We start from the raw sequence: 25821 nt of genomic DNA on the forward strand, positions 1-25821 counted from the left end.
TTTTGACAGTGGAGACATTGAAGGGAAGAAAAGAAAGGAGCCTGTAGAATTCTACTCTCTCTGACCCAGGAGGTAGGGTGAGGTGAGGAGGTGAGAGGAAGGGAGGAAAATACCCCTGGGATGGAATGTGCAGGACTTTGGCTTCCTGCTGGAGAAAATATGAAAGCCTGCTGCCCTGTGGAGTCTGGAGAGGAAGGGCTATGCCAGGCCAGTGGACAGCCTGGAGTTTGGGGAGTTAATTTCCAGCAGGGTTCAAAAGCAGCTCAGGGAAGTATTGCTAGTTGGGCTCTAATTAAGCACAAGGGAGCCTATTAAACCCAAACACTTTTACCTAGGAGAATGGGGTGAGTTTGAACAGTGTGCTAGTTCATATTTTGTCTTTACCTGTTACATTTTCTCATTAGCTTGGATTGTAAGATCTTTGCAGCAAGGTTTCTCTCTTTCTATGTATGTATAGTGCCTAGCACAATTGGGCTTCAATCTCACGTGGTGCCCTGAGCTGCTATTGCAAGGAATCCTGCTGGAGACTTCTGTTAAGTTGAAGTCAATTTTGGTCAAACCAGCACACATACAGTAACCTAACCACCACCCTGAAGAAAATGATCTTGTGTTCAAATGTCTGCTGTCCTTTCTCTTTCATTATGCCGCCTCTCATCCTGCAGCTGCTACAGTCTCCTCTCTTCCTCTGAGCAGCCAGGTTGGAAAGGTATTGGTGTTAGCTGATGTTACAATGGTTCTGCATCAGTAGATGGTTTGTTATCATAACAATGCATTGTTAAATGAACCTAAACAAGAGCAAACACAAAGACAGCACAAAATACTGCATGCAACATCAGATTTCATTAGCGTTGTAGTAGGCGAGGCAGAATTTAGGTATCAATATAATTTTGTTTATAAAAGAGGATTATGGGCCAGTGTTTGACATAAGACTGTTGTTAATGCATTTGATTATTAAATTCTCAATTAAGAAAATAGTTTCTCCATAAGATAGTGTTTTCCTAAATGCAATTAAAATAGCCAGAACTTCCACGTGTTTATTTTTAGGTATGTTGTCCACAGTTCAAATGGTCACAAATTAAAATAGAATGAGAACTTCTGAAATATTTACAAATTTCAAATATGATTCAATGGAAGTTGCTAAGGGCTCTTTATGACCAATGTACACTTGTCCTCTTTCATAGAGCAAAGTCCTGTTAGCATCTTGGGATAACTTGCTCCTAATATAGAATTTTTAAAGACTCTGAAATCTGATCCAATTAACACATTCTTGATATTGCAGAATATAGTGCTAATTACATGCAACTGACCTCTGCTGGATTAATTAAACAGTCACCCAAAAAACTATAGCACTAATCTAATTAGCAGTTACTACAGCTGTCCTTATCTCTTTGCACCTACTTTTAAGTGGTGCAAATTCACATCAAGGACCCAATCCTGAAAACTCTCCACATGCTGAACTCCCTTTGACTTCAATGGTACTTCTGCACACAGAGGACTTGCAAGATTTGGAAGTAGGCCCAACAAGTACACTGTGCATCCTCAGTATTGCCAACCCAAAGATTACATTAAAATATCATGAGTCAGGCCCCACAAAATCATGAGTTAGATAAAAAAAGTGGGTTCTTTTTGTTTGCCGCCTTCTTTTTGAGCCTTTAAAGTACACTAAAGTCACATCTTCTTGATTTTTCTTCAGCCAGGTGGGCTAGACACTTTTTGAACAAATGAAAGCTTATATTCACATGATTCCAGGAGCTGCGGCTTAAGAGAAAATACCAATTACTGTCAGATGCACAATAACCTAGTGACACTGTGACAATGGCTTGATGACATTCTCTGTTTTCTCAGAATTTTGCCCGTCAGTGGGGGTTAAGGCTGCGAATACCGATGTTTTGTTTATTTTGAGGGAATAACTTTTCTTCCCTGAACTTGGTTTAAAATGAACACTAATGAGAGTTGCACAGCTACAATGTTGCATGGTGAGATAAAGGGGTCCAGAGGTGTTCCGTGATCACCAAAAAACTGGGAATTCACTTTTTGCTTATGTCTCCCACATGTAGACAGTGTGTGGAATAGTGTGGAATAAAAAATGGGGCTGGTAGAAGGCATAGTCAGGCACTTGCACTCAGAGAAAACATGGGAAACCATTATATACAGTTACCTGGGAAGCAGAGGGGAATCCTCTGAGGAGACAAAGCTTATACACCCAGTACTACTTCATGTTATGGAAAAAGCATTTCTTCCTTTTGTTATAACCTGTGCCTACTAAAGCTCACAAATGAAGCCCTGGAGCAAACACTTGTGGCAAGAGACTTAATGGCAGATTGCTGGCTCACTTTCCCAGCTTATGCCTTGACAAAGTTGGTCACCATTATAAAACTCAGATATAAAGTGTAAAATAAAATGTTATTAGGAACAATGCTTTTTAAACAGAGATCATGAACCTTTATCACTCTATATATTGCAGTTAGAACTATACCATATAATCAGTCCATTCATGGTTGGCCTGACACCATTATACGTTAGAGTCACTGGTGCAAAAGGAGAGGGAGGAAAGATTTGCATCTGATACACCTTTTTTTTTTATGATGATCTAGGTAAGCTGCCTCTTTAAAAGCAGATTCATATATACAGGAGGATAATTGCACACTATTAATTATATGGCTGAATGTATTATGCACAAACTATTGCTACAATTCAGATCCAAGATCAGCAATTGAGAGGTCATTCAAACACAATTTTTAGTAAACATGTATTCAGAAGATCTGTAGTCCAAGGATATGTTATTTATTTGTTTTTAAAGATAAGATTTACAATAGCACTGCAGTATTTGTGCAAAGGAACTCACTAGTACAGGGTGGTGATTGGCAGAATTACTTCCGATTTCCAACTCCCATCATCCAACAGTGAGCTGTTGGCAAGCCAGCAGCAGGGGGTCTGATCAGAAGGTCTAGGAATAATACAGGAACAGACTGCCTGGTGCTCCCAAAGGAATCAGGAAGGGTTGGAAATTGGATGAAGTCTAGGGTTCTGAAAAGCAGCTAGAGGAACGGCTGGCTGGCTGGTGAGCCAGGGCTGCAAGAAGCAGCAGGAAGGAGAAGAGAAGCCAGAAGTTGGGCTAAGAGCCATGGGTGTTGAGTGAGCCAGGACTAGAATCAGGTCTGGTCTACATGGGATAGTTTTACTAGTTATACAGGCATAGTATACTGCTATAGTCTCTGGCACAGACACTTCTATTGTGGTGTTAGAGTGGCTTTTTGGTTTTGCTTGAACCCCTTCACAAGCAACATAAATGAAAATGAAAAAAGTCATTCATATCAGAGTAACTGTATCCATAGGGAGTTATACCTGCGTAACTATCCATTTAAATTAACACCTTAGGTTATAGCAAAAAACCCTCTCCCTTATAGACAAGGATAATTGACTATCCACAAAGCCCAAACTAGCCACCTCTCTTGTTGGTCAGTTAGCTCTAGAAATGTAAGGTACATTCCAAGCAGCAACAGCAAGGATGGCTGATACAGAGACACATAGGGAATCGAAGTGATTCAGGCATATGCCTCCTACTTACAAGGTTTTTATTAAGGGCCTGATTTTGGCTCACCACAGTTTTACATTGGTGTCATTCCACTGACTTCAATAGCATTACTTCTGATTGATATCAGTGTAAGATCAGAATCAGGCCCTAAATGCTTTTCAGAATGAGTCACAGTTAAAGCAAATGACTTTACAAAAATGTTGGTTATAAATTTCAGGTTCATTTACTTTGCAAAAATAGTAGAACAATTAATCTCAACTTTCATAAACATTGTATTTTGCTCCTGAAAATTCATAACATTTTGTAAGTCACCTTTCATTCAGTAGGGTATCCCTTAGACTTATTCATATAGCAAGTGAACATATTCAAATAATCACATTGCAGGGAAAGATTCTGTAAGTTACCCACATAGAGATGACAATAAAGTACACACAACAACATTCCATTCCTCCTTGTCACATTAGCGTCTATTTTGCACATTAATGTAACTCTTTTAAGAAACATCCTTGATCATTTAAAGTTGATTCTGGTAGCCTTATTCATCTGAATCATGCCTTACTCTATTGATTGTCCCATTGCAAAGTATTATTGAACATGAATGAGGGCAGCAAACCCAGTCCCTAAATGAGTATTTAATCTATCTCACTCCCACCCAGTTATTGAGCTGTCTTCAGCATCACCAGAAAGTCCTCCAGTGCAAACATGTCAACAGCTAGGCAACTGTTTCATACTTTCTAACATTTAAAAATACTCTATTGTTAGTAGTATTTGTTACACAAAGATTCTTTCTTCTTATAATAGTAATAATATATAGGACCTGATTCTCCTCTTATACTGGTATAAATCAGGACTGACTCCTTAGAAGTCAATGTCTAGATCAAAATCTGGCCCTTAGTGCCCATCTTCAAAGCATTTTATAACTATAATTTGATCATAACATTCATGGTTCAGGAAATACAGTCACAATACGCTTAATTATTAGTTTTGGATACTTCAGTGTTATTCCGTAACTGTATCTCACCTTCAACCCTGTTTATGCTATGGATATTTCTCAAAGATTTCCCACCATTGTTAGTGGTGGCTCACCTCCACCAGTGTTAGCGATACTGGGAATACCTGTTATAGATCAAGTCACCAATTGCTGCAAGCATTTTAAATAAAGATGCTCAGAAAATGCCAGTTGTTTTTAAGGGACATTTTTGTTCATAAAAAAAAACAGACCAGTTTGACAAAATGAAGATCTTGAGCAACATTTTTTGTTTAGGTTGAAAAGTCCCACTTCAATGAAAAAACAAAAACAAAAACGCTTCAATTAAAATAATTAGACTAGCTCTAACTTTAAGTCGCATTGTTGCTTAGACTTAGATTTGTCTTCAGTGCAAAAAAAGTGTGTGATTTTACATTGAGATAGCTAACTCAAGATCACCATCTCAGTGTAAAATGCTAGTGGAGACAAGGCACTGTAGTTTTACCTCAGTGCACCTAGTCAAGGTTAACCCCATGTGGGGGCTGATCTTGACTAGTACATCACAGTAATAACCACCTGCACTGTTACTACTCCACTATTACATTGAGTTAGCTATCTCAGTGTAAAAAAACACATCTCTTTTTGCAGAGAAAAATCTGGCTCTGAGCAGGTCTAATCAACATGGTATTTAAAACAGTGGTGGCAGCTTTTGGATTGTATATACTCAGGATGTCAACATTGCTGACACCAGTGGAACAGATCCAATGTAGCAAGAATGGACATTTTGAAGAGATTAGACTTCCACACCATGCTCCCCCTCTCCCTCTCTTTCACACAGAGAAACATTTTGTAAATTTCAGGTAACATTATACATGATGTAAAGAGATAATCTACATCTTCACACAGTTGATGGAGGTGTCTGACTAAAATCAGTTACTTTTTCCTTGAAGATGCTAACGATTATGGAGTTTAAAGGTGCTTTTGAGCAGGTTAATTGTGCTCATATACATTTGAATTCAAGTCTGAATGTAGGGGTTCTATTTCAGAATCTTTAATCTTCTGAATCTCACACTTGCAATCCTCCACAATCATGACCACCTTAACAACGGCAACAGACCTGGTGCAGTTCAGCTCCAAGCGTTTCATGGTGAACTTGGTAGGCAAGCAGTGGGAACAAAAGGTGTAAAGACGATCTTCTGGGCCAGGGACATGAAAGGAACTACACTTCCCAAAGCACAGGTTGTTCTGCACCACCACTTTTTCACAGTTCTCATGCACAATACTCTGAAACAGCAAACAGGTTGCAGTTACTATATAGCATTGGCATTGTAAACACTTGTTGGCCCTGATCCTCCATTCTTTGCACATTCAAAACTCCCATGGAGTTTGCTGGAAGGAAGATTGGGCTCATACAACTAATATACAAGTTTCTTCTCTTACTGTTAGTTACTGTAGCATTCACATCATTTAAAATTATTTTAAGTAGCAACAAAATTAAAACAAAAGAGTTTCTGATACAGTAAGTTACCTAGTGATATTTCCCACTTAGTTGGGCAGTGTTACTATAATATATAACTTTACGTTTATGTATATCATATTTGGTTCAAAGGGCCTTTATGTTTGAAAAATCACTACCAAGTTTGAATCACGTCCGTTATATTAAGCACTGGTCTATGCTGGAAGTTATAACTTCTTTGACTAGAGTTTTTTTAACCAACATAGTTATAAGCCCTTGTGTGGATGCAATTATATCAATATAAAGATGCCTTATTCCATGATAGCTTATTCCACATCCCAGACTTGAATCAACTAACCTGATATAAGCACTTTTATATTGGTGTAACTTTGTCCACACTAGGGACAAGTTAATGCTTTAACAATACCAGTATAGTTAAAGTGGTACAATCTTCTAGTATAGACAAGGCTTTACTCCTCATTTTTAGTAGAACGGGTCAAGAATTTGAGTTTAGCTATAAAACCACAAACCAACCCCTGAATAACTGCACGGAGACTGATTGTATAAATAAACTTACTGTTCTTCCTGTTCAGGCTAAATCATTGTATATTGATTACATTGGTTCCCAGACCTGTGCTCAGACAATGTGACTCATTGAACTAAAGCAAAAGTTTTCTTCAGTACCACTGGATGTCTATGAAGTGGTCTTGCTGCTAGCAAGTGAAATTGACCTGTATTTCCTTAGTCAGGGATTACAGATGACACATGAGAGTGGAGTTTGTGAAGGCAGAATAATGGGAGTAAATACTATTGGGTCTCTTGCCTGAGACCTGTTCTTACCTGGGAAAAAGGCAGCGTCCTGCAGGTCTCCTGGTACATCTCGTTGGTCTTGATTGGCAGGACAACCTCCTCAGAAGCTGAATTTTTTTTAAACATGAAATGGTCCCAGAATTTTTTAGCATCTTTCCTGTAGAGGGGCTCAGCTTCCTTCTTGTTGACTGAGTGGGAAGGTAGGAAATGTCTCATATTTTCAGAATGGGAGGTCTCTTTTGGTGCAGTCCAGCTTCCCTGATCTCGGTACACATCAAGCTCTACATAGGGAAGGATAAATCTGGATGATTTTTTTTCTCCTTGCTTCCTGCTTTCTGCTGCCAGCTCTGGGGCTGCTACAAATATACTTGGTTCTTCTAGGATTTCTTCATAATCCATGGGATCTTGCACCAGCAACTTGCTAGGGTCCTCTCTTTCAAGTAAAACTTTATCTTGGTAGGAAAGCTGCTGAATTCTCCTCCTCTTGTTCCTTTGCAGCTCTCCACCTTGTCCTGTTGCTCCAAGACCTGAGATCACAAGCAGAAGAAGCAGCAGCAGAAACATACTAATCTTACTTGTGTGCACTTTTAATTTAAACGTCCTGCAGTTTCAGGTGAGCGAAGGAAACGGCATGTCGTCTGCTAGCTTTATAAATGAGACTGAAGTCATTCTGTGGATGCTGGGGGGTGGGGGATACAAAGGGGAGGCCCCCAGAGTAACCAGTTAAACTCATTTACTGTAGATTATAATTATGATAAGGGAATTTGTGTTAATTCAACCCATCTTTTACTCCTGGATATGTGTATTAGAAGTTCCTATCTAAAACTGGTTCCCCAGGGGGGTGATTAGTTGGAAAAAAAATGTTTGGATAAGTTGTTTAGCTGTAGTCTGGAAATGTGGAAAAGTTCCTGAATGTTTATTAGCTCATTCAACATGTCCTTTATATTTTTTCACATACCCCCCCACACCATCACAGCAGAATCAAAAAGGGATGTCCTATTGTGATGAAATATCAGAGAAAGCAAGGGCAATAAAATTATTTCAACACATGAAGATAGATCTGTAGACTTACATAGAGATACTGGCCCACATTTTCAAAAAAGATCTCTAATTTAGAGGCTTCACATTTTCAGATCTATCAGTTAATTTTGGATGGCTTGGATATTAAAGTACCCTATGTAGGACTTAATTTTCTGACTTGAATTAGATTTCAGCTTCTCAGAATCTAGGGAAAATCAGACCCCATGTATCTCAAACTGGGCAACTAAAAATGGAGAAATCTGTATTTAGTGCACACTTTTGAAAATTTGGCCCTCAGAGACTTGTTGAAGCTCAAATACTGTAGTGAATCACTGGCATGGATGAGAACAGCATCTTGTGAATTTTTCACCATATCACTCTCTCTCTCTCTCTCGTCTAAGAGAGAAATAACATGTTTGTACACAAATAAAATGGACATACTTTTAACAAAACTGTATTAACAATTAATTCATTAAATAGCAATAGGATACAATATATCTGTTCATACACATTCACACCTCCACATTCAGAATAGCTGTTCAAAGATGTGACATGCAATTCCCGTAGAGCCTAGTCTTCAGCACATAGTAGAAAATCTGGCAAAACTCCCATTGACAATTAAGCCACATAAATCTGGATAATTTTTGATTAACAAAGCAGAAAGAGTGGTACCATCAACTCCCAAGAATGCTGTTCTGGGCTTATGTCACACATGCCTTTTAACTGTTCCATCTGAAGACTGTTTTGCCTCTAACAATTTATACTTTAGATTGGATTATAAGCAATATTCAGATAGCCCCAGTTTAAGAAACCACAATTTGTTATTTATGTAGCACCATCATTGTCAAATGTATACCATTCACAATGTAAACTAAAACCTGCATGGTTTTGAGTCTCTCTCACACCTTTTGCAACTCTTTATGCAAGCTTCAAAAGTGTGAAAAAATTGTCCTTGACAGATATTTCCAACATGCCAACAGGTTAGATCAATATATAACTATATATTATAACTATAATATATCAACTATAACACCTATTATTTTTGAAGATAAATACCAATACTTGCCATTTTAGTACTAGTACTTAGTGTCTGCACATCTTTGATTCCACTTGAATATCAATAATCTGTTAGACTGACTTAAATCAAGGTGCTGCCAATCTGAAGATTAGTGTTAAAGACCTAGTTGATCTATGATAAATGCATGTCATTATTTGTCTTTCACCTCAGAGGGCTTAGTTTATTGCCCTCTAATTGGACTAAAACTATTGCCCTGCAAAGTTCTTGTGGGACACTGACTTGCAGCATTTATTGTTTCTATGCATGTGCATTACAACATCACTAGTGCAAAGCTATTTGAGATTTAGACCTTGTCTTCTCTGCAAATTTAACCTGAAGTATAATTTAAGTGTTGCCCTAAACTTGCGTCCCATCACACACAAAAACCTGTAACTCAAGCATGGTGGTGATTCCAACTTGAGTTGGGCAGCCCATCAGGGTATATAGGCTTCAGCTTAAGGTAGCACAAATCATTAGTTGCAAACATGAACACTCTGTCTGTAGTGTAGACACAGGATAGAGCTGCTAGAGTTCAGTAAAGACATACCCTAAATATATAGTCTTAAATCTAATTTCCTATGTTTAGTGTATAATAACTTTAACCAAAATAATGTACTAAAATTTCTCCTATCTAGTGTAAGCGGAATAATAACTATTATAAATTATTTACACCTTTTCTGACATTAAAAAAGTCAATTATATTTTAAGATTATTCATTTAGCTACAGGACTGATAATTAGACAGATATATTTGTATCTTGGCCAACACACCAGGTATTGAAACAGGAATCAAAAAGGAGTTTTCACCAGCAAAGCTATTTTTCACTTGCTTTTTTAGGCTTGACTAGCCCTAAAACAGATTTAAAATTTCAAACTTTGACCATGATCTTGAAAACACAATTTTATTCAAATGCATAGTCCCATTGCCTAAAGACACTCACATGTAAGTTTGCAGGAGAGAGAGAGAGAGAGAGAGAGAGAGAGAGTATGCTTGCGCGCGTGTGTGTGTGTGTCCTGATCCAACCCCCCTTGAAGTCAACAGAAAGACTATCAGCAAAGAACGTACACATGAGCAAAAGCAAAGTATTGCATACACAATGTGCATTATGCTGTTTGTTTATTACCATTATTTATAGTTGAGTAGCACCTCAAGGCTTCAACTGAGATCAAGACCCTGGGGTGCTGGGCACTGTAAAGACACATAGAGACAGTTCCTACCTAGAAATGCTTATGTTATATATAAAGACAAAGCAGAAAAAGGATGTGGTGGAAATTAAGGCACAGAGAGATGAAATGAACAGCAGGTTAGTGGCAGAGCTGGGAAAAGCTCCCAGGTACCCTAGCCATTAGATCATGCTGCCTCTCTGTGAGTACAATGCAGGGGTCTATATTCAGCCCTTAATTCCTCCAGATCCTCCCTGCACAAGGCAAGATATCTTCCCCAGCAAACTCTGAATAGAATCTTTGGTAATAATACAAAATATTTACAAATCCACTCTTTGAGACAAAAACTGTATGGAATAACGAATACCTGCAATGGATATTGGACTGGGGAGACTGTCATTATAACCCAGTAAAGCAACTGTCACATTCCTACAAAATGCAGTGTAGCAATATATATACAAAACTGTATTTTTTCTGCTTCAGTATTTGGGTAGTGAGTATTTTTGCTCCATTTTGGATGTTAAATTTTGTGGGCAAATCCGCGCTCAGATTCGAACAGCCTTTCACCCCATAGCAGCATTTTATTTTTGAGTACACTGTTTTCACTTGAACTAGTCAGCATTAATGCTTTCCAGTCTTTTAAAGCAGAGATCTACAGATGACAAGTGCTTTGTAAATGCAAAGTATCATTATTCATTTGCTTCAGATTGTTCAGTCATCATGGACATAAACTGAATAATTAGTTACACTGCCAATTGATGCCTAAAAATAATTCTTAGGCAATGGTGGAATTTTTCTCCTTCTGTTGAGCTAAATAGGATCATTATATTATAAATTACAAACAACTCTCTAAACTTCTATCCAGATAAAACTTTTAAAGAACCCATTTAAAGACCTCAGAACTAATTAATTACTACTTTACAGTACATTCCCCAATTATTATACATTCCAAAGAAAGCCCTCTTTTTTTTTTAAAGAGTATTGAGTTTTTAAAAGGCAGAAAGAGTCACATTACCTACATGCCTTTCATAGCACAGTTACAATAACTAACCCTATAGGCTTGTGATGGATATAACAGGACAAAATATTTGATGGCTTTTACATCTTAAAATTTGTATACATCACCTATTTCCATTGCAGTGAGGTTCTTAAATGTTGTTGCTAATTTGTATAGCAGAATTTCATCCACATCTTTATAATGTTTTTCTCTGTATGCTCATCCCAACAGGAAGAAAACCAGTATTCCAAGCTGCTGCCAAAATTTAGATGTCTACGTTTTAAAAGTTGCCCTCTACTTACAATAGAACCAATAGAATTGCAAGCTTAAATGTGTTGCTCCTTTAGCCTTACCATATAGTAAAAAACCCCAATAACATGGGAAAATCTACACAGAAATATTCATTTGAGAATGAAAGTAACATAGCTTTCAATCTATTGAAGCCCAAATACAGAACAAAATTTTTAAGTAGAGAATCCTAAAAAATGGAAGAGGGAGAGAAGGAGGCAGGGACAACAAAAATAGTTAGGAAAGAAGTTTGAAGATGTTTGGAATCAAATAAAATGTGTGAGGTCAATTTTGTGATTAAACATTTCTGAGGTAAAGAATGAAAATAGTAAAAAGTAGCATAACCTTCCTATTGCAGCTATTTTAGTCCTACTATCACTTTAAGAGGCTGTGCAGCATGCAAATGTACATGACTTGTTGGTTTCAGAGTAGCAGCCGTGTTAGTCTGTATTCGCAAAAAGAAAAGGAGTACTTACGGTACCTTAGAGACTAACAAATTTATTTGAGCATAAGCTATCGTGAGCTACAGTTCACTTCATCAGATGCATGAATTTTCCACTGTATGGAAAATTTTCCACTGTATTTTCCACTGCATGCATCCGATGAAGTGAGCTGTAGCTCATGAAAGCTGATGCTCAGATAAATTTGTTAGTCTCTACAGTGCCACAAGTACTCCTTTTCTTTTTATGACTTGTTGGGACATGTTGCTTTTGAGAAGCAAAAATGCAACTGGTGTGGTAGAAAGAGGCAGTTGCTCTGAACTCCTCAGTAAGCTGGGATTGTACAGAATTTCTAGGTTTTTAGCAACAGAAGTATTACTTATATTTTCTGAAAAAAGAAAAGGAGTACTTGTGGCACCTTAGAGACTAACAAATTTATTAGAGCATAAGCTTTCGTGAGCTACAGCTCACTTCATCGGATGCATTTTTTTATATTTTTTTATATTTTATATTTTCTGCTTGATATCAATGAAGGGAGCAGAGTGAAGATCAACATGGACATCCTTATTGCATCAGCAATCCCAAGATCAATGAGATGCATAGCTAGTTTTCTCTCTAAGCATCCCAGCTTGTTAGACTCTGTGCGGATTTCCACATATGAGAGCATCTCCTGAGCAAAACATGGAGGCAGAATCCATGTATCATTTAACTGAGAATCTAACTCATCCCAAACTCAGTGTGGAGCTGGAAACCACCCGAAGCAGTTGGTTGATTGCTGTGGTTTGATTGTTTGTGAGGTGGAAGATGAAGAGGGAAAAGCAAGACATCTGGAATAGTTTGAGAGACATTAGAATCTTGATATAACCCCCCCTTTTTTCTCAAATACATGAAAAGTGAGAGAGAGCAGTGGAAATTCTCTAAACAGTCTGAAAAGACACCTGGAAGATATTTCCAGCACAATCTAAGCCTCTGTAAGAAGATGATGGTAAGACTTCTTATAGCCATAGGTTTATTTATAGCAATAGGTATATTGTGTTATTGGTAACAGCATTAATAATAAGTAATCATTGGAACAACTTACCAAGGGATGTGGTGGATTCTCCATCACTTGCAATCTTCAAGACAAGACAATGTTTTGCTTTTTAAAGATATGCTATAGCTCAGATAAGTCCTGGGCTTGATGTAAGAATGCCTGGGTGAGTTTCTGTGGCCTGCGTTATGCAGGCAGCTAGACTAGATGATCACACGGCCCTTCTGGCCTTAAAAATCTATGAATCTATAAATCAGTTTTTCAATGTGATTTTTAACCTGAAATCATGCCTTTATCTCACTTTCCCCTTTCTTATATCTGTTGGCAAAGCCTGTGTCTTTCTTTGGATTTATTTCCTAAAATATTCTAGTGCTCATCTGCTTTGGCTGCTCATCACAGCCAAATATTCATGAGTAATTCTATAATAACAACCCAATGTATGCACCCAAAAGAGGTAGACACATTAAAGGAAAACAGATTTCAGTAGCTGTATACAATATACAACAGACGTATTGTACTTATCACTTATAAATACATTTTTAATATGCTCATTACCCCAGTCTCTGTCACAGTAAGAAAGCTTTTAAGTACTTGGGTATTTAAGAGACAAGTCCACAGCTATCATATAGGATTTATTTTTATTAGTATACAGTACATATTTAGGCATAACAGTAAATATAGTGCATGTAACATGCTATTTTTGGTACAAATATTAGATTAGCACCAATCTAGTGATTTAAATAAGGTAGAACTACAGTGTTGATAGAACTATATACATAATTCTCTCTAATATTTAGAAAGAATGAACACAAATCAAAATGTAAATAAACTTCTCAATTGCAGTACCCACTGCAGGGAATTGGAACAGTCTCTTATGGATTTCTGGTTCCAAATTAGTTTTAAAAAAGGCAAATTTGATCTGTATAAAGTTAATTATACATTTATTAATACAAATTTAAAAAATAGTCTCTTGCTTGAGGAATACATTAGATTTTTTTTCACTGAACTTTTTTGCACATTTTTTATACTTGTGAAAGGTGCTGGGTGGACAGTCCTGGTGAATCAAGTCCTCTGTTTATTCACAGAATAAGTGCAGCCTGGAGGGACTACATCAGTAAGTGAGTGTATAAGTTCATTCTCCATGCCCATTCAGTTCTTGACCTTCTGTTGGACTCTCAGAACTTCTAATAGCAAAGTTTGTCCTCTGAGACCTGACCAACCCCCCCCATCATAATCTTTAACAGAGTCAAATCCACAAGCCACTGAGGTCAATGAAAACAATTGCAGTGACTTCAGTGGGCTTTGGATCAGGCCCATAGTTCATTTAACATCCCTGAGATGGTGACTTTCTGTCACTACTGACATGGAAATGTATTCAAACCAGTGACTTAGATGGAAGCATTCTATATCCCTCTCACTAACAATCCCTTGAGCCATCCAGTGCTCTCATTGACCTGGTTTGGATTCATTACATTCTTTGAATTTCAGCATCCTTGCCAGAAATACAAAAGCTGTTCAGATTCTATCCTTGAATTTAAGGAAAGCCCAAAGAGAATTCAGATATGAAATTATGTAAATGCTTCTTATAGCTAAACATTCACAATACCTTGGAAACAAGATTTTTAGCTGTATTATTGTATAGAAAAAAAATTAGCGAGGCTATTAAGCATACACAATTTGCATTGTTGTTGATGGAGCTATCTTAAATCCTCTTCAATTACTTTAAGGCTGGTTCAAATGAGAGTGTGACATACATAGAGGGCTAAATCCTTCCCTACTCTTGCTCAAGCACAACTCCTTTTGAGATCATTGGGGGTTTTGCCTTTATAAAGATGGCAGGATTTGGCCCATGATATTTTTCCTCTCATGTACATTTATTCTGAAATCCAACTCTCCCAGCACAAAGCCTCAAGATTTGCAGAGGGAACTAAGTGGGATGGGTGATGGAAGTTACACACAGGAACACATACGAAACCACAGAAAAGGTAGCAAAGCTGCTGCACTGTCTTCTGCACAGTTACTGCCATCTGTACAGTTACCCCTCTGTTCCCCCAAGGTGGTGTTAGGTGATTAGATTTGGTCATGCATGGCCTGCTTTCGCCTGGCCCCAACAGCCCCATCCATGTTGGCCTATTCCAAACTGGCACAGAGACCCCTCTGCAGAGTTCTGGGGGTGTTGATGCCCTCTGTGAGGCCACTCCATCCATTCCCCTTCCCTCCACACAGCCATACTGGGGAGCTTAAATGGTGCGGAAGGTCTTGTGTAGGCCTTCCAACTTGAGCGACTTACACTTTCATTGTGCTGCAGTATTGCTCACCTCTGATGTCATTTGGTTAAGTATTGAGGCAAAAAGGTTACCCTGAGAGATTCATTAGACACAGCAACTCTGTACACTACATTAAGAAGTTATTTTTCTATCAGTTTTGTTCCAATTAAATTCTGAGTTTTTAAAAACTCCCTCAGAAATAAACTTAAATTTTTAAAAAGGTGTCAAATCCCTAAGGATTGTACTTGCAATCGGGTCCAGGTGGTCACATCCAATTAGGATCCAAAGTCTTTGGATCGGATTGTGGCTGGACTTGTGCAGGTGGGAAAGGTGAGGAGAAGACAAAAGCAGACTTCCTTCCCCATGGCGCTCCTGCACTGTGGGCCTAAGCCAACTCCCGCTTAGATTCTTCCCATGGACTCCTGTGAGTTCTGGATCAGGTACCATGCTAGGACAGCAATGATAGAAGCACTAGCATCCCTAAGAGCAACCCAATGTCAGCAACAGAGCTCACTCTGCAGATGAGCCCATTATCCCTTCCACCACCACTTCTCTCCCTATAATTGCAAGTGAAAACAGAGCTATCAGAACTGTAAAACTTTAGGTTTCATTGCTGATGAATTCAAACAACAGACAATTTACATTCACCAATCATGGAACCTGCAAGTTAACTGTTGTGTTAGTTTATTTTTGTTTAAAAATGAATGAATAAATTTACATAGCTATTAGGTGTAAGACCTAAGGCTTTAGTCTTCAGTGTAACAAAATTTGAGCATCTCATTAGAACAAATGACAGTTCCAAATGCTTTGGGGGTGTTTGAAAACTGAAATTGGATTCAGATCTGAATTTTGCAAGTGGCCCTTATTGTTGTAATGAGCTCAAACCAAAACCAAGAACCAAACATTCTGAAACTTGGTGGTGCTTGAATTCTGGATCTAGACTGAGGCTTTCTCTAATGAGAACCTATTTTCCCACCCCTTCCTTGCTATGCTTAGCACTGGGCTACCGCATTCACTCGATTTGACTCTAATATACCCCAGCAGGAGTATAAAAATAAACTCTGATGATAATGAAGTTTCTTTTCTACACTTATACCCTCAAAATACTGCAAATATAAGTTAAACATTCTGTGCACAAGAAAGGCCAGATGGGTATGAGTGTCAGTTTTGTTTACAGCTTTCTTGAGCAGACATAGTTGTGCCGATTACCCTTCCTACAGTCTTTTGCTTGCCATTTCCCTCGCCTCTGCACCAAAACACAATTCTTTCCTTGCTTTGAAAGGCGAGATGGACTTCTTCTCCAGTTTGTGAAGGTGACAGGTTCTCCTCCATTCCACTCCCAATGGCCAGGATTAACTTGATCATTAAAGCCTAATACCGAACCAAAAAGATCAAGTCAGTGACATGCATTTCACCTCCAGTCTGAAGGCTCCTGCTACAAAAGAAAGCCTATTCTTCTATTCCTCTAGTGAGAATTACACACAAGACTTGTTGAAGGAAGAGAGCCAGAGCCGTCTCTTGGGTAGGGCAAATCGGGGTGACCACTCCAGGGCCTGCGCTTTGGGTGGCCCTGCGGGCCGGTGTGATTGGCTGGCGTGGTCAGTCCCAGAAGAGACTAATCCGTCACTTCTGCCCCGGGCCCTGCACCCTCATAGGGACAGCCCTGAAGAGAGCACACCAGGACTGCAAGTAAAATACAGTGTAACTTCTGGTAAGGCAACTAGCATCATTTGAGCAAGGCGACAGCATCCTTTCCCTTACAATCACCCACCTCAAAATCTCTCAATTTCTCTATACTTTGTGTCCAAGTTTTTCTTGTGATATTTATCTTAATTTCCCTGGTAAGCACATTCTAGTCAAGAATGCAGATTCAAACATTATCCAAGCCCCCTTGTGAAATCAAATTCCTGTCAGCCTTTTAACATTCATACGGGCCTTATCTAGACTAAGAAAATAGTTCATGTCTGAAAACATGTTGGCTAAAAATTTTCAACATGTTTTTTCACCTAGTGCAGGCACAGCTTACTTCCTTTAAAACGTTAGTTGGTTCACCCCAAACACATAAACAGTGTTTAAAATAGTGTTAGCTAAGATATTCAGACATATCCTATTTTCCTAGTCTAGGCAAGGCCCCAGAAATATACGAACTCACTAAATTTGTTGAACCTGATTCTCCGCTCCATTACAACAGCTTTATACCACTGAGGTCAATGGAGTTGCACTAGCCTAAAACTGATCACTGGGGATAGGTGGGGTCAAGATAAAATACCTCTCTATGATACAGGTTTCAGAGTAGCAGCCGTGTTAGTCTGTATTCGCAAAAAGAAAAGGAGTACTTGTGGCACCTTAGAGACTAACAAATTTATTAGAGCATAAGCTTTCGTGAGCTACAGCTCACTTCATCATAAAGTGAGCTGTAGCTCACGAAAGCTTAAGCTCTAATAAATTTGTTAGTCTCTAAGGTGCCACAAGTACTCCTTTTCTCTCTATGATACAGATTTGCAGAACTGGACCTTTCCTTTCATACATTTCTCTAAATATTCAATAAAAGCAACTGAAGGAAAAAGGACACTGGACCTGATGGATAGTTGGTCTGTATTCCTATGTTCCAAAGTAAAGCTCATAGAAAGACACTAGTGTTCTCCAGGAGACAGTCATACTTAACATTTTGTATACTTGCCTATCCAAAAGGGCTTCCTTCCACTGAAGTCCCACAGCCACTGCATGTGTTGTTTAGTGACCACACTTGCTAAACTTCCAAGGTATCTAGGTTCAAAAAGAGAGGACGGAATAATCAGAATTATGCAGTGAGACATATTTCTAATTGACTTTTCTATAATGAGTGTTTATTCTACCATAAGACACATATTACAATTACACATGAAAACTGATGTTTGGATCAAAGAATACCCTGTACAAAGATTTATTTTTAAAACTTATGTCCACTGGACAGATTGTGTAGTCACTAATCAATTATTAAAGGTAATAGATATTATATACTCATATGTAATATTTTAAACCCAAATGTTAATTATTTCACAAGAAATTCTTTAACATGGGCTTAAAAGTACATGCAGTTTTTTTGGTAGGTGAATTGTTTTGCAAACAAGAGTTGTTTATTTGTAACAGAAAGCTAAGGTCCATGTACCCAATACAACCATGTAGAGGGATCTGGTCATATTATGGCTCCATTTGGTAATGCAAACTGTCTTTTAACCATGTCCCCAGAACTATGCTAAAGCCTTGGATAAATAAAAGTACAATCTCATTTACACTTCAAAATGGAACTGTGTTATAACTGGATCGGGGACAACTGGAGTATAAACAGACAGATTCCTGACATGGTTGAAACTGTAGTGTAGATCAGGCTTAAATGTCTTCAAGTCCTAGCAGAAATTTTAAAGACTTATTTGATTTACAGTGTCTTCCACTTAATTCAATTAGCAGTTGAGCTGGGTCTCTGCTTACATAGGTTCTAAAGCTTTGAACCAAATCATTTAATTTAACAGCAGTATAATCCTTTGATTGGTTCATGAAAATTCAGTAAAACTAAATCACTGGCACTAGAAAGTTGCTTCACCAAGTGCTACAAACCTGGAATATACTCCCTAGTGATCATAGCAATAATGAGATCAACCTCTTATTTCAATCCAAATAATAGAAATACCTGACTGCAGCCAGAAGAAAGACTGGTGTCGCTATAATAAAATCTAATCTCAAGAGAGGTCCCTTCCAAATACTGATTTAAAAATCATGCTTGTATGAAAAGACATTTCTAATCATTACATGTAGTCACAGCTCTAGATACTCTCTAAGAAAATGAGAACAGTTCTGAAAGTGCGTGTATGATAATAGCATTAACCTAGGCTGGGCTCCAGACAGGCAGGAAATGACAATATAAAGTGTGGAGCTAACTGTAATTCTAACTAAACCCTAATTAAAAAGTCACTACTGAAAAGGACATACTACTTTATTTAAAATACACACAAACACTCATTGTGGTGCCAAATATGTCCATTTATATTTTTTTCTGTGTGCTTTAAAATCTATACCATGCATTCAAAAGCATCCAGCACCTCAGAGCAATCAGTCCCAACTAAGCAAACATTTCAACTAAATGGTGCCTGCCGAGGGTGTTCACGGCAATACGCAAGACATTCATGATCTAAACTCTCTCCTTTATGCTTTCTCCAGGGCAACTCTGTATCAAACTAAAACTGCTCAATAGCCAGTTTAACCAGGTACAGGAAGGATCCCTACAGCATAGGGAGATCCTTGGGTGGTGCAGAGCAGCTGCAACAGACCCTAAATCACATACCCTATGGCCAGCAGAGAGGAATGGTTGGGGCAACTCCATACCCGGCTAGCCCAGGTGGTCATATCTCATTTAGGGCCATTAGCATCAATATTAGTTAGCACAGCCAGACACACAGCTGGCCCAAGATCAAGGGAGTGCCAAAGGTACTGAGCAGCTCCCGGACATAGCTTTAGATATGTTTTTAATTTTTTGTATTATGGTAGGACCTAGGAAACCTAGTCACAGACCAAGACCCAATTGTGTTAAGTGCTGTACAAAGACAGCAAAAAGATGATCCTTGTCCTGAAGAGCAGCAAACTGAGTTCTGAGCTCTGGCTGTTAGTGTTATTTAAACGCTAACGCATGGAGATTCCAGGTCAATGGAAGAGAGGCCCTGATTTTCCTGTACAATCCGGACCCTTTGTGTCACTCAGGCAGTGCAAAGTGCCTGGCCATAAATGGCCCCCAGAAAATTCCCCTTATGCAGGGGAACTCCCTAGTGGCCTAAATCAGAAGGAGGGGGCTCCCATGCAAGAAGAGCTCTGCTACACTGCTCCTCAACTGATGCAATGTCCGCAAGGGCATAAACTGGAACAGCATCCTAGGCTACTCTAACTACTGTTGAGTCTGGGCCAGTGCAGAATCAGGGAACTGTAAAGGAGCACTCATGCCAAGAGGAGCTTGGAGGCAGGGGAGAATTGAGCCGAGAGAATCAGATTCATAAACTGTTCTTTGACAAGTGTTGAAAACACTTCTGTTACTCAAATGGAAGGTTTCCTTTCCACTGAGCAACCCTCTTTGTTGTGTGTTAAACATTCTCCAGTAACCCATGCATTGTCATGTCTGCATTGTCTGTCTGAGAACAATACCCTGCAATTAGTGTGGCAGAAATGATGCAAGTTTGGTGGGGCAATTAGCTGTTTTTATATCACACCATCATGACACAGAACAAATCTGTTTCAAGGGAAGCATTTTATTATGAAATGTCATGACTTGTCACTGTTGAGGGGCTGAACAAACAGGTTCATATGTCATCCAGAGTGCAGATTCTAATGGGCGAGTGTCATGTTTATGTCAAAACCCAGTGCTGAAACATGAACCCTGTCACTTTGTAGCTAAACCCCAAATCTGAATGTCTTCAGGTTCATTACTCCCTAATGGTCAGTCCTGTCAGAATGAAGATATGGACAATCCTACACACTGTAAAAGTATTAATGTACCATATTGTGCCTTAGGATCTGTAATTATGGCTCCTAAGTGGAATCCAAATGTGGCCCAGTATTTTCAGCTGAGACTGCTGCTATTAATTTGTTTGCACTGTCTCCAGTTACAAATGGGAGGTATCTGGTGCAAAGATGTTTTCAGAAAGGGTCATTAATTCAGCAACTAACTCCCCATCCTGAGGTGTGGTTGACATACAATTTTTGTACCAGTATAAACTCTACATTTTTTAGTGGTGTGATTTTTTTTTTATCATTAGAGTTATACTAGTACAACTGCTAGTGTGGATACTGGCACAATTTTGCCAGTCTAACTGCATCCATATTAACCACATCAGTATAGTTAAACCAGTACAACTTCTAACAAGGCCTGAGTGTGTTGCTCTTCCAGGGACTCTGTAAGACGTATTTATCTAGCCAAGTTTGGGTTTTCAACCTTTTTTCATTTGGGGACCCATAAAATTTTTTGAATGGAGGTGCAGACCCCTTTGGAAATCTTAGATATAGTCTGTGGACCCCCAGGGTTCTGCAGACCACAGGTTGAAAACCACTGGTTCAGAAGATACAAGGTACATATTTTTTTCTTTAAAGGGAATTAACCTTAGTTGGAGTGTTACTGCCATTGAGCCAGCAACAATGTAGCTTAACTTTGTTTTAAAAATTGTATATCCACCAACACTGTTTCTTATAAAATTGGAAAAAAAGTAAAAAATGCACAGAGTAGTTTTCCCAGATGGAAACTTGGTAGTGAAATGATGTTTTATAGTGTTCTGAAACTGGCTGTAAATTCATTACCAATCTAACATCACCAGTGAAATAACAAGGAGGTAGGCATGTATTACTTTGGGAATGAAACGGCTGATCTGTTCCAGGAACAGAAATAAGAGAATAGAAAAATAAAACCATTTATTAACTCATCTTCCAATCAGCACTTCAAAATGAATTAAACATCTTCTGAGACTGGGACCTGCACATCTGTAAGCCATTTGCAGTAGAGGAGGGAGGAGCTCTCATTTAACATGAAAAAGCCTCCTCAAACTGAAGTGTCCCGCTTTAATTAAATTATCACGGCTCATGAGAGATTTGTTTGCTTGTTAGTTAGCTGATATACTTTGACTCTTCCTTGTGGTGTTCCATACCACCACTTAACCTCATTCAATGTTCATATTACACACAACTTTCCAGCAGGAAAGGAGCTACTGACACATACAAGGTGGACTTCCCAGAGAAAAGAGGTCTGATTAATGTAATTTAGGGAGGGTTCCCTCCCAGCTAGTTGAATGTTAAAGGGATTTCAGAGAGAAGATAATCAGGATCTGCTGGCCTGACAGCTTTGTTCGGGATGTTGTCTGGAGGAGGACAGGAAAAGGGTCATTATATGGCTCATATTACTCACCAGGCAAAATAAAGTCATAATGAATGCAAGAGCATGTTGTTGCCAATATAAATACAACCAGGGGAAAACTGCCTCAAACAGCAGAGAGATCAGGAGAGGAAGCAAAGCTCTTTCTGGCCTTCCCAGCATGGCAGCAGTAGGGTCGGGCAGGTTTTCCCCCACCCCTCCCCTTCACTTACAGGTAGGGAGGAAGTACACTGCATTGTCAACCTCACGCTTTCAAAAGATCACCAACCAGATCCATTGAAATAATGAAATTAACAAAAATGAGGTTTCTTTTATTTGCCTCTGGTTTCTGAACCTTTAGGGCATAGGTGCTGACTTTTCGTTTTGCCGCTAGGTGCCCCATCCCAGCTCAACCCCTTTCCCCAAGGCCCCGCCCTCACTCTGCCCCACTCCACCTCTTCCTGCCCCTGCTCTGTCCCCTCCCCTTAGGTCCTCTCCCCTGAGCATTTCCTGCCCACTGCTCACTCCTTTCTGCCCTCTCCCGCCTTGAATGCGAGGTGTGTGTGTTTGAGGGGGCTCAGCCTCCCCCCCATGGCAATTTTCAGCATATTTATACACTTCTTTCATTTACTGTTATTGAATGTGTGTCTATCATTGGCATCTTAACAATGTAACCCTTATTAAAATAGTAATTAAATATATCATTACATTATCATGAATTACAGTATATTAAAATCATTACACTCAGCTAAAAGCTGTCTTCACTAACATCCCAGTTTAAAAACATTATGTTCACTCTGGGCTTCACACCTGCTTAGGGCCTGTTTGGGAGCTTAGGCCACTGATGGCTGTGGGAAGAAGGTGGATGAGAGGGACAAGCAGTGGGGAGTCTTTCCCCTCTCTCTTCCTCTTTCTCGTCTCCCTTCCTTTCGCTCTCCCTGTCCCTTTCCCTTTCTCTTGTTTGTTCTCTAAGTCCTTGCTCCCATTCCTGATGTTTCCCCTTTCTTGCTTCCCACCCATGTACCTTTTCCCATCTCTCTCTGCCTCCTCTTGGTTGCTCTGTCTAGTGCCTGCTCCCACCCGCACACTCAAAGTGGCAGAGGGGTTCCCCCTCCTTGGGTGGGAAGGCGGCCTAGTGGTTAAGGCACAGACATCGGTCTCAGGTGTTCTGGGTTTGATTCTGTGCTCTGCAACAGACTCTCTGCTTAGCCTTGGGAAAGTCACTTCACCTGTGTGTGCCCTAGATCCCACCTGCCAAATGGGGCCAATACTGACCCTGCCTCCTAGGCTAAATCCATTCATGGCTGTGTGATGATGGGGGAAATGGAGATACCAATGTGGGTAGATTTGGGCTGAATTTCTCCACAGCCAGAAAGTGAGAGCCAGCTCAGCAGTGGGGATGGGAGAGAGAAGGGCTCAGGCCAGCTCCGCACAGAGGGGAGTCGGGGCTTCAGCCCTGCAGCTTGTGCCACTAGGGCAGCTGGGGCTCCTGAGCCAGGGACTTCAGCCCCACATGTTCTGAGTCCAGAGCTTCTCCTCCCTTCCCCCATGCCCCCGCTCCCCAGTGTGGCTCCTGCCAGGATCCTGGGCTTCTCCTCACCCTTCCCCCCCAGCACGGCTCCTGCCGGTGTCCAGGGCTTCTCCTCCCTCGCCTCCCCAACAGCACAGTGCTGGGGCTTCTCCTTCCTTCCCCTCCCACCCAGTGTGGCTCCTGTTCGGGCTTCTCCTCCCACCCCCCTCCCCTCCTCCGGCATGGCTCCTGCCGGAGTCTGGGGCTTCTCCTCCCCTAATCCACCACTGCACCCAGTCCTAGCCTACCTGGGCTCCCTTGGGTCACCTGATGCCTGCTGTGGCCAGAGTGGAGCCTGGCTGGCAGGGAGCAACCGTACACCGGACGCCATGCCCATCAGCCCAAGAGGTGTGGGGTGGCCCTGGATGAGCAGGGGCTGGCTGTGCTGCTGCTGATAGTCCAGCACTCCCGCCCACACCTAACCCTGGGGCTTTTTTTTTTGTGAGACTCACTCAGCCCCTGCCAGTGCAGGGAGGTGGGAAACAGCTGATCTGAACCTGCCAGCCAAACAGCTGATCGCAGCTGCATGCAGGCTACCCATAGGAAACAGCTCATCTGCCGAGGCACCAACAAAACAGTTGATCCCTGGCTGCCAACAGCTGGTCATCCCAGTGTGTGCTGAGCACCCCCTATTTTTTTTCCGTGGGTGCTCCAGCCCCGGAGCACCCAGGGAGTCAGCACCTATGCTTTAGGGTGCACTTGGGTTGCACTTTTCCCTCTTTTCTCTACAGCCGGGGGGGAGGGGGGTGTCTAACAACTTGCTTTTTAAAAATGGAAGCTGAGACTCTGACATAATCACTTGTGTCCAGGAGCTGGAACTTTAAGAACACCACCATGAGACTCATGATAAAAATCGCAAGAGTAGGCCAGACTAGGTGACATTTTAGCAAGGATAGGTTAATTGGTCTGGATGATATAAGAATTAAGACCTAACCTTTTCCAATTGTCTGGAGCAAACTCAAACAGTCATGAAGGACTGGAATCAATTAAAAAGTACTTTATTCTCCATGCTCCCCCTGCTGCCCTCATTGCTCAAAACACATGTTTCAATCCAGTCCCCATTAACCTCTTTTTCACCTCTGGCTCCTCTCTTTGCAACCTTTATTTTACAGAATAGTTGCAGGGCCCAGATGAGTATGTGCTAGGCCCAATCCGCTTTCAATTTTTATGCAGTCTACCACTCTCCACAATTTGTTACTCTCCAGCAGGGTGCAGTGCTGCCAGAGTGGTCTGGAGCACTGCTCTGGCACCTGAAATCTAGGATGGAGCTTTGCATTGGCACTTGAGAAAGCTATGCTCTGGTAGCTCTGCCTAGGCATTTTCAAAGCCTCAGGGTAGATCTGCATTGCAACGGGGAGGTGTGATTTGCAGCGGAGGTAAATTGACTTTTGCTATCTCAGCTTGAGCTAGCATGCTAAAATAACTGTGTGGATGTTGCGGCATGGGTGGTGCCTCGGGCTAGCCAGCCAAGTTCAGACCCAGGAGGTGAGATGGGCTTTGACGCGGGGGGCTAGCCCAAACTGCTGCCCATGCTGCAACATCCACACTGCTAAATTCAAGTGAGGGCCATATACCTTCCCCTTCCCACTCTTTCATCCCCACAAAACCTCAGAATTGGGAAGCAACCTCAGAGGCCATTGCCCACATCAAGGGATATAGGCTCATAGGACTTTAAGGTCAGAAAGGACCATCATGATCATCTAGACTGACCTCCTGTACATTGCAAGCCACAGAACCTTACCCACCCACTCCTGTAATAGACCCTTTAACCTCTGGCTGAGTTACTGAAGTCCTCAAATCATGATTTAAAGACTTAAAGTTACAGAGAATCCACCATTTATACTAGTTTAAACCTGTAAGTGTCCCATATTCCATACTGCAGAGATACCCAGTGTGGGGAGGGGGTATCTGTCAATCTGACCCACGGGAAAATTTCTTCCCAACCCCCAATATGCCAGGCAATCAGTTAGATCAGGAGTCAGCAACCTTTGAGAAGTGGTGTGCCAATTCTTCATTAATTTAAGGTTTTGCACGCCAATAATAAATTTTACATTTACAGGGGCTGGCTGACGGAACCCCAGACCGGCAGCGGGATGAGTGGGGCCAGCGGCCAGGACCCCGGCTGGCAGGGGCTGGTGGACGGAACCCCAGACCGGGAGCGCGGGTGGCAGATGGAACCCCAGACCGGCAGCGGGATGAGCGGGGCCAGGACCCCAGCTGGCAGCAGAGTGCCACTAAAAATCAGCTCCCGTGCTGCCTTTGGCACGTGTGCCGCAGGTTACCGACCCCGAGTTAGACCCTAAGCATGAAGGAGGTAGCTCCAGTAATATGAATGAAGCAGGATGGGAGCAGAGGATAGAAG

The 25821-nt window shown here is 40.7% G+C and overlaps 2 protein-coding genes across 5 annotated transcripts in view; both read right to left on the bottom strand.

The window, feature by feature from the left end:
- Nucleotides 1-5482: 5482 nt before the first annotated feature.
- On the bottom strand, nt 5483-7332 carry CER1 (cerberus 1, DAN family BMP antagonist). The gene is made up of 2 exons (XM_038402817.2): nt 6799-7332; nt 5483-5786 (listed from the first exon to the last, which is right to left on the bottom strand). The coding sequence occupies exons 1-2, from the start codon at nt 7330-7332 to the stop codon at nt 5493-5495; spliced, it is 828 nt and encodes a 275-aa protein (XP_038258745.1). The 3' UTR covers nt 5483-5492.
- A 6050-nt stretch (nt 7333-13382) lies between these two features.
- The window catches only part of FREM1 (FRAS1 related extracellular matrix 1), a 111165-nt gene continuing 98726 nt past the window's right edge, over nt 13383-25821 (bottom strand). For all 4 annotated transcript variants that reach the window (XM_043514867.1, XM_038402814.2, XM_043514871.1 and 1 more), the window contains 2 exons: nt 17711-17796; nt 13383-16401 (listed from right to left, as the gene is read on the bottom strand). In XM_043514867.1, coding sequence (XP_043370802.1) covers nt 16202-16401; nt 17711-17796 — 286 coding nt within the window. In that variant the 3' untranslated portion in view covers nt 13383-16201. The remainder of the gene's footprint in view (nt 16402-17710; nt 17797-25821) is intronic.

This window comes from Dermochelys coriacea, chromosome 5, assembly GCF_009764565.3.
Source record: "Dermochelys coriacea isolate rDerCor1 chromosome 5, rDerCor1.pri.v4, whole genome shotgun sequence".
Taxonomy (NCBI): Eukaryota; Metazoa; Chordata; order Testudines; family Dermochelyidae; genus Dermochelys; species Dermochelys coriacea.

Coding starts and splice junctions, on each gene's coding strand:
- CER1 (XM_038402817.2), bottom strand. CDS start 7,332: ATGTTTCTGCTGCTGCTTCTTCTGCTTGTGATCTCAGGTCTTGGAGCA. Junction 5,787..6,798: donor GGACGCTGCCTTTTTCCCAG/GTAAGAACAGGT, acceptor TTGCTGTTTCAG/AGTATTGTGCATGAGAACTG.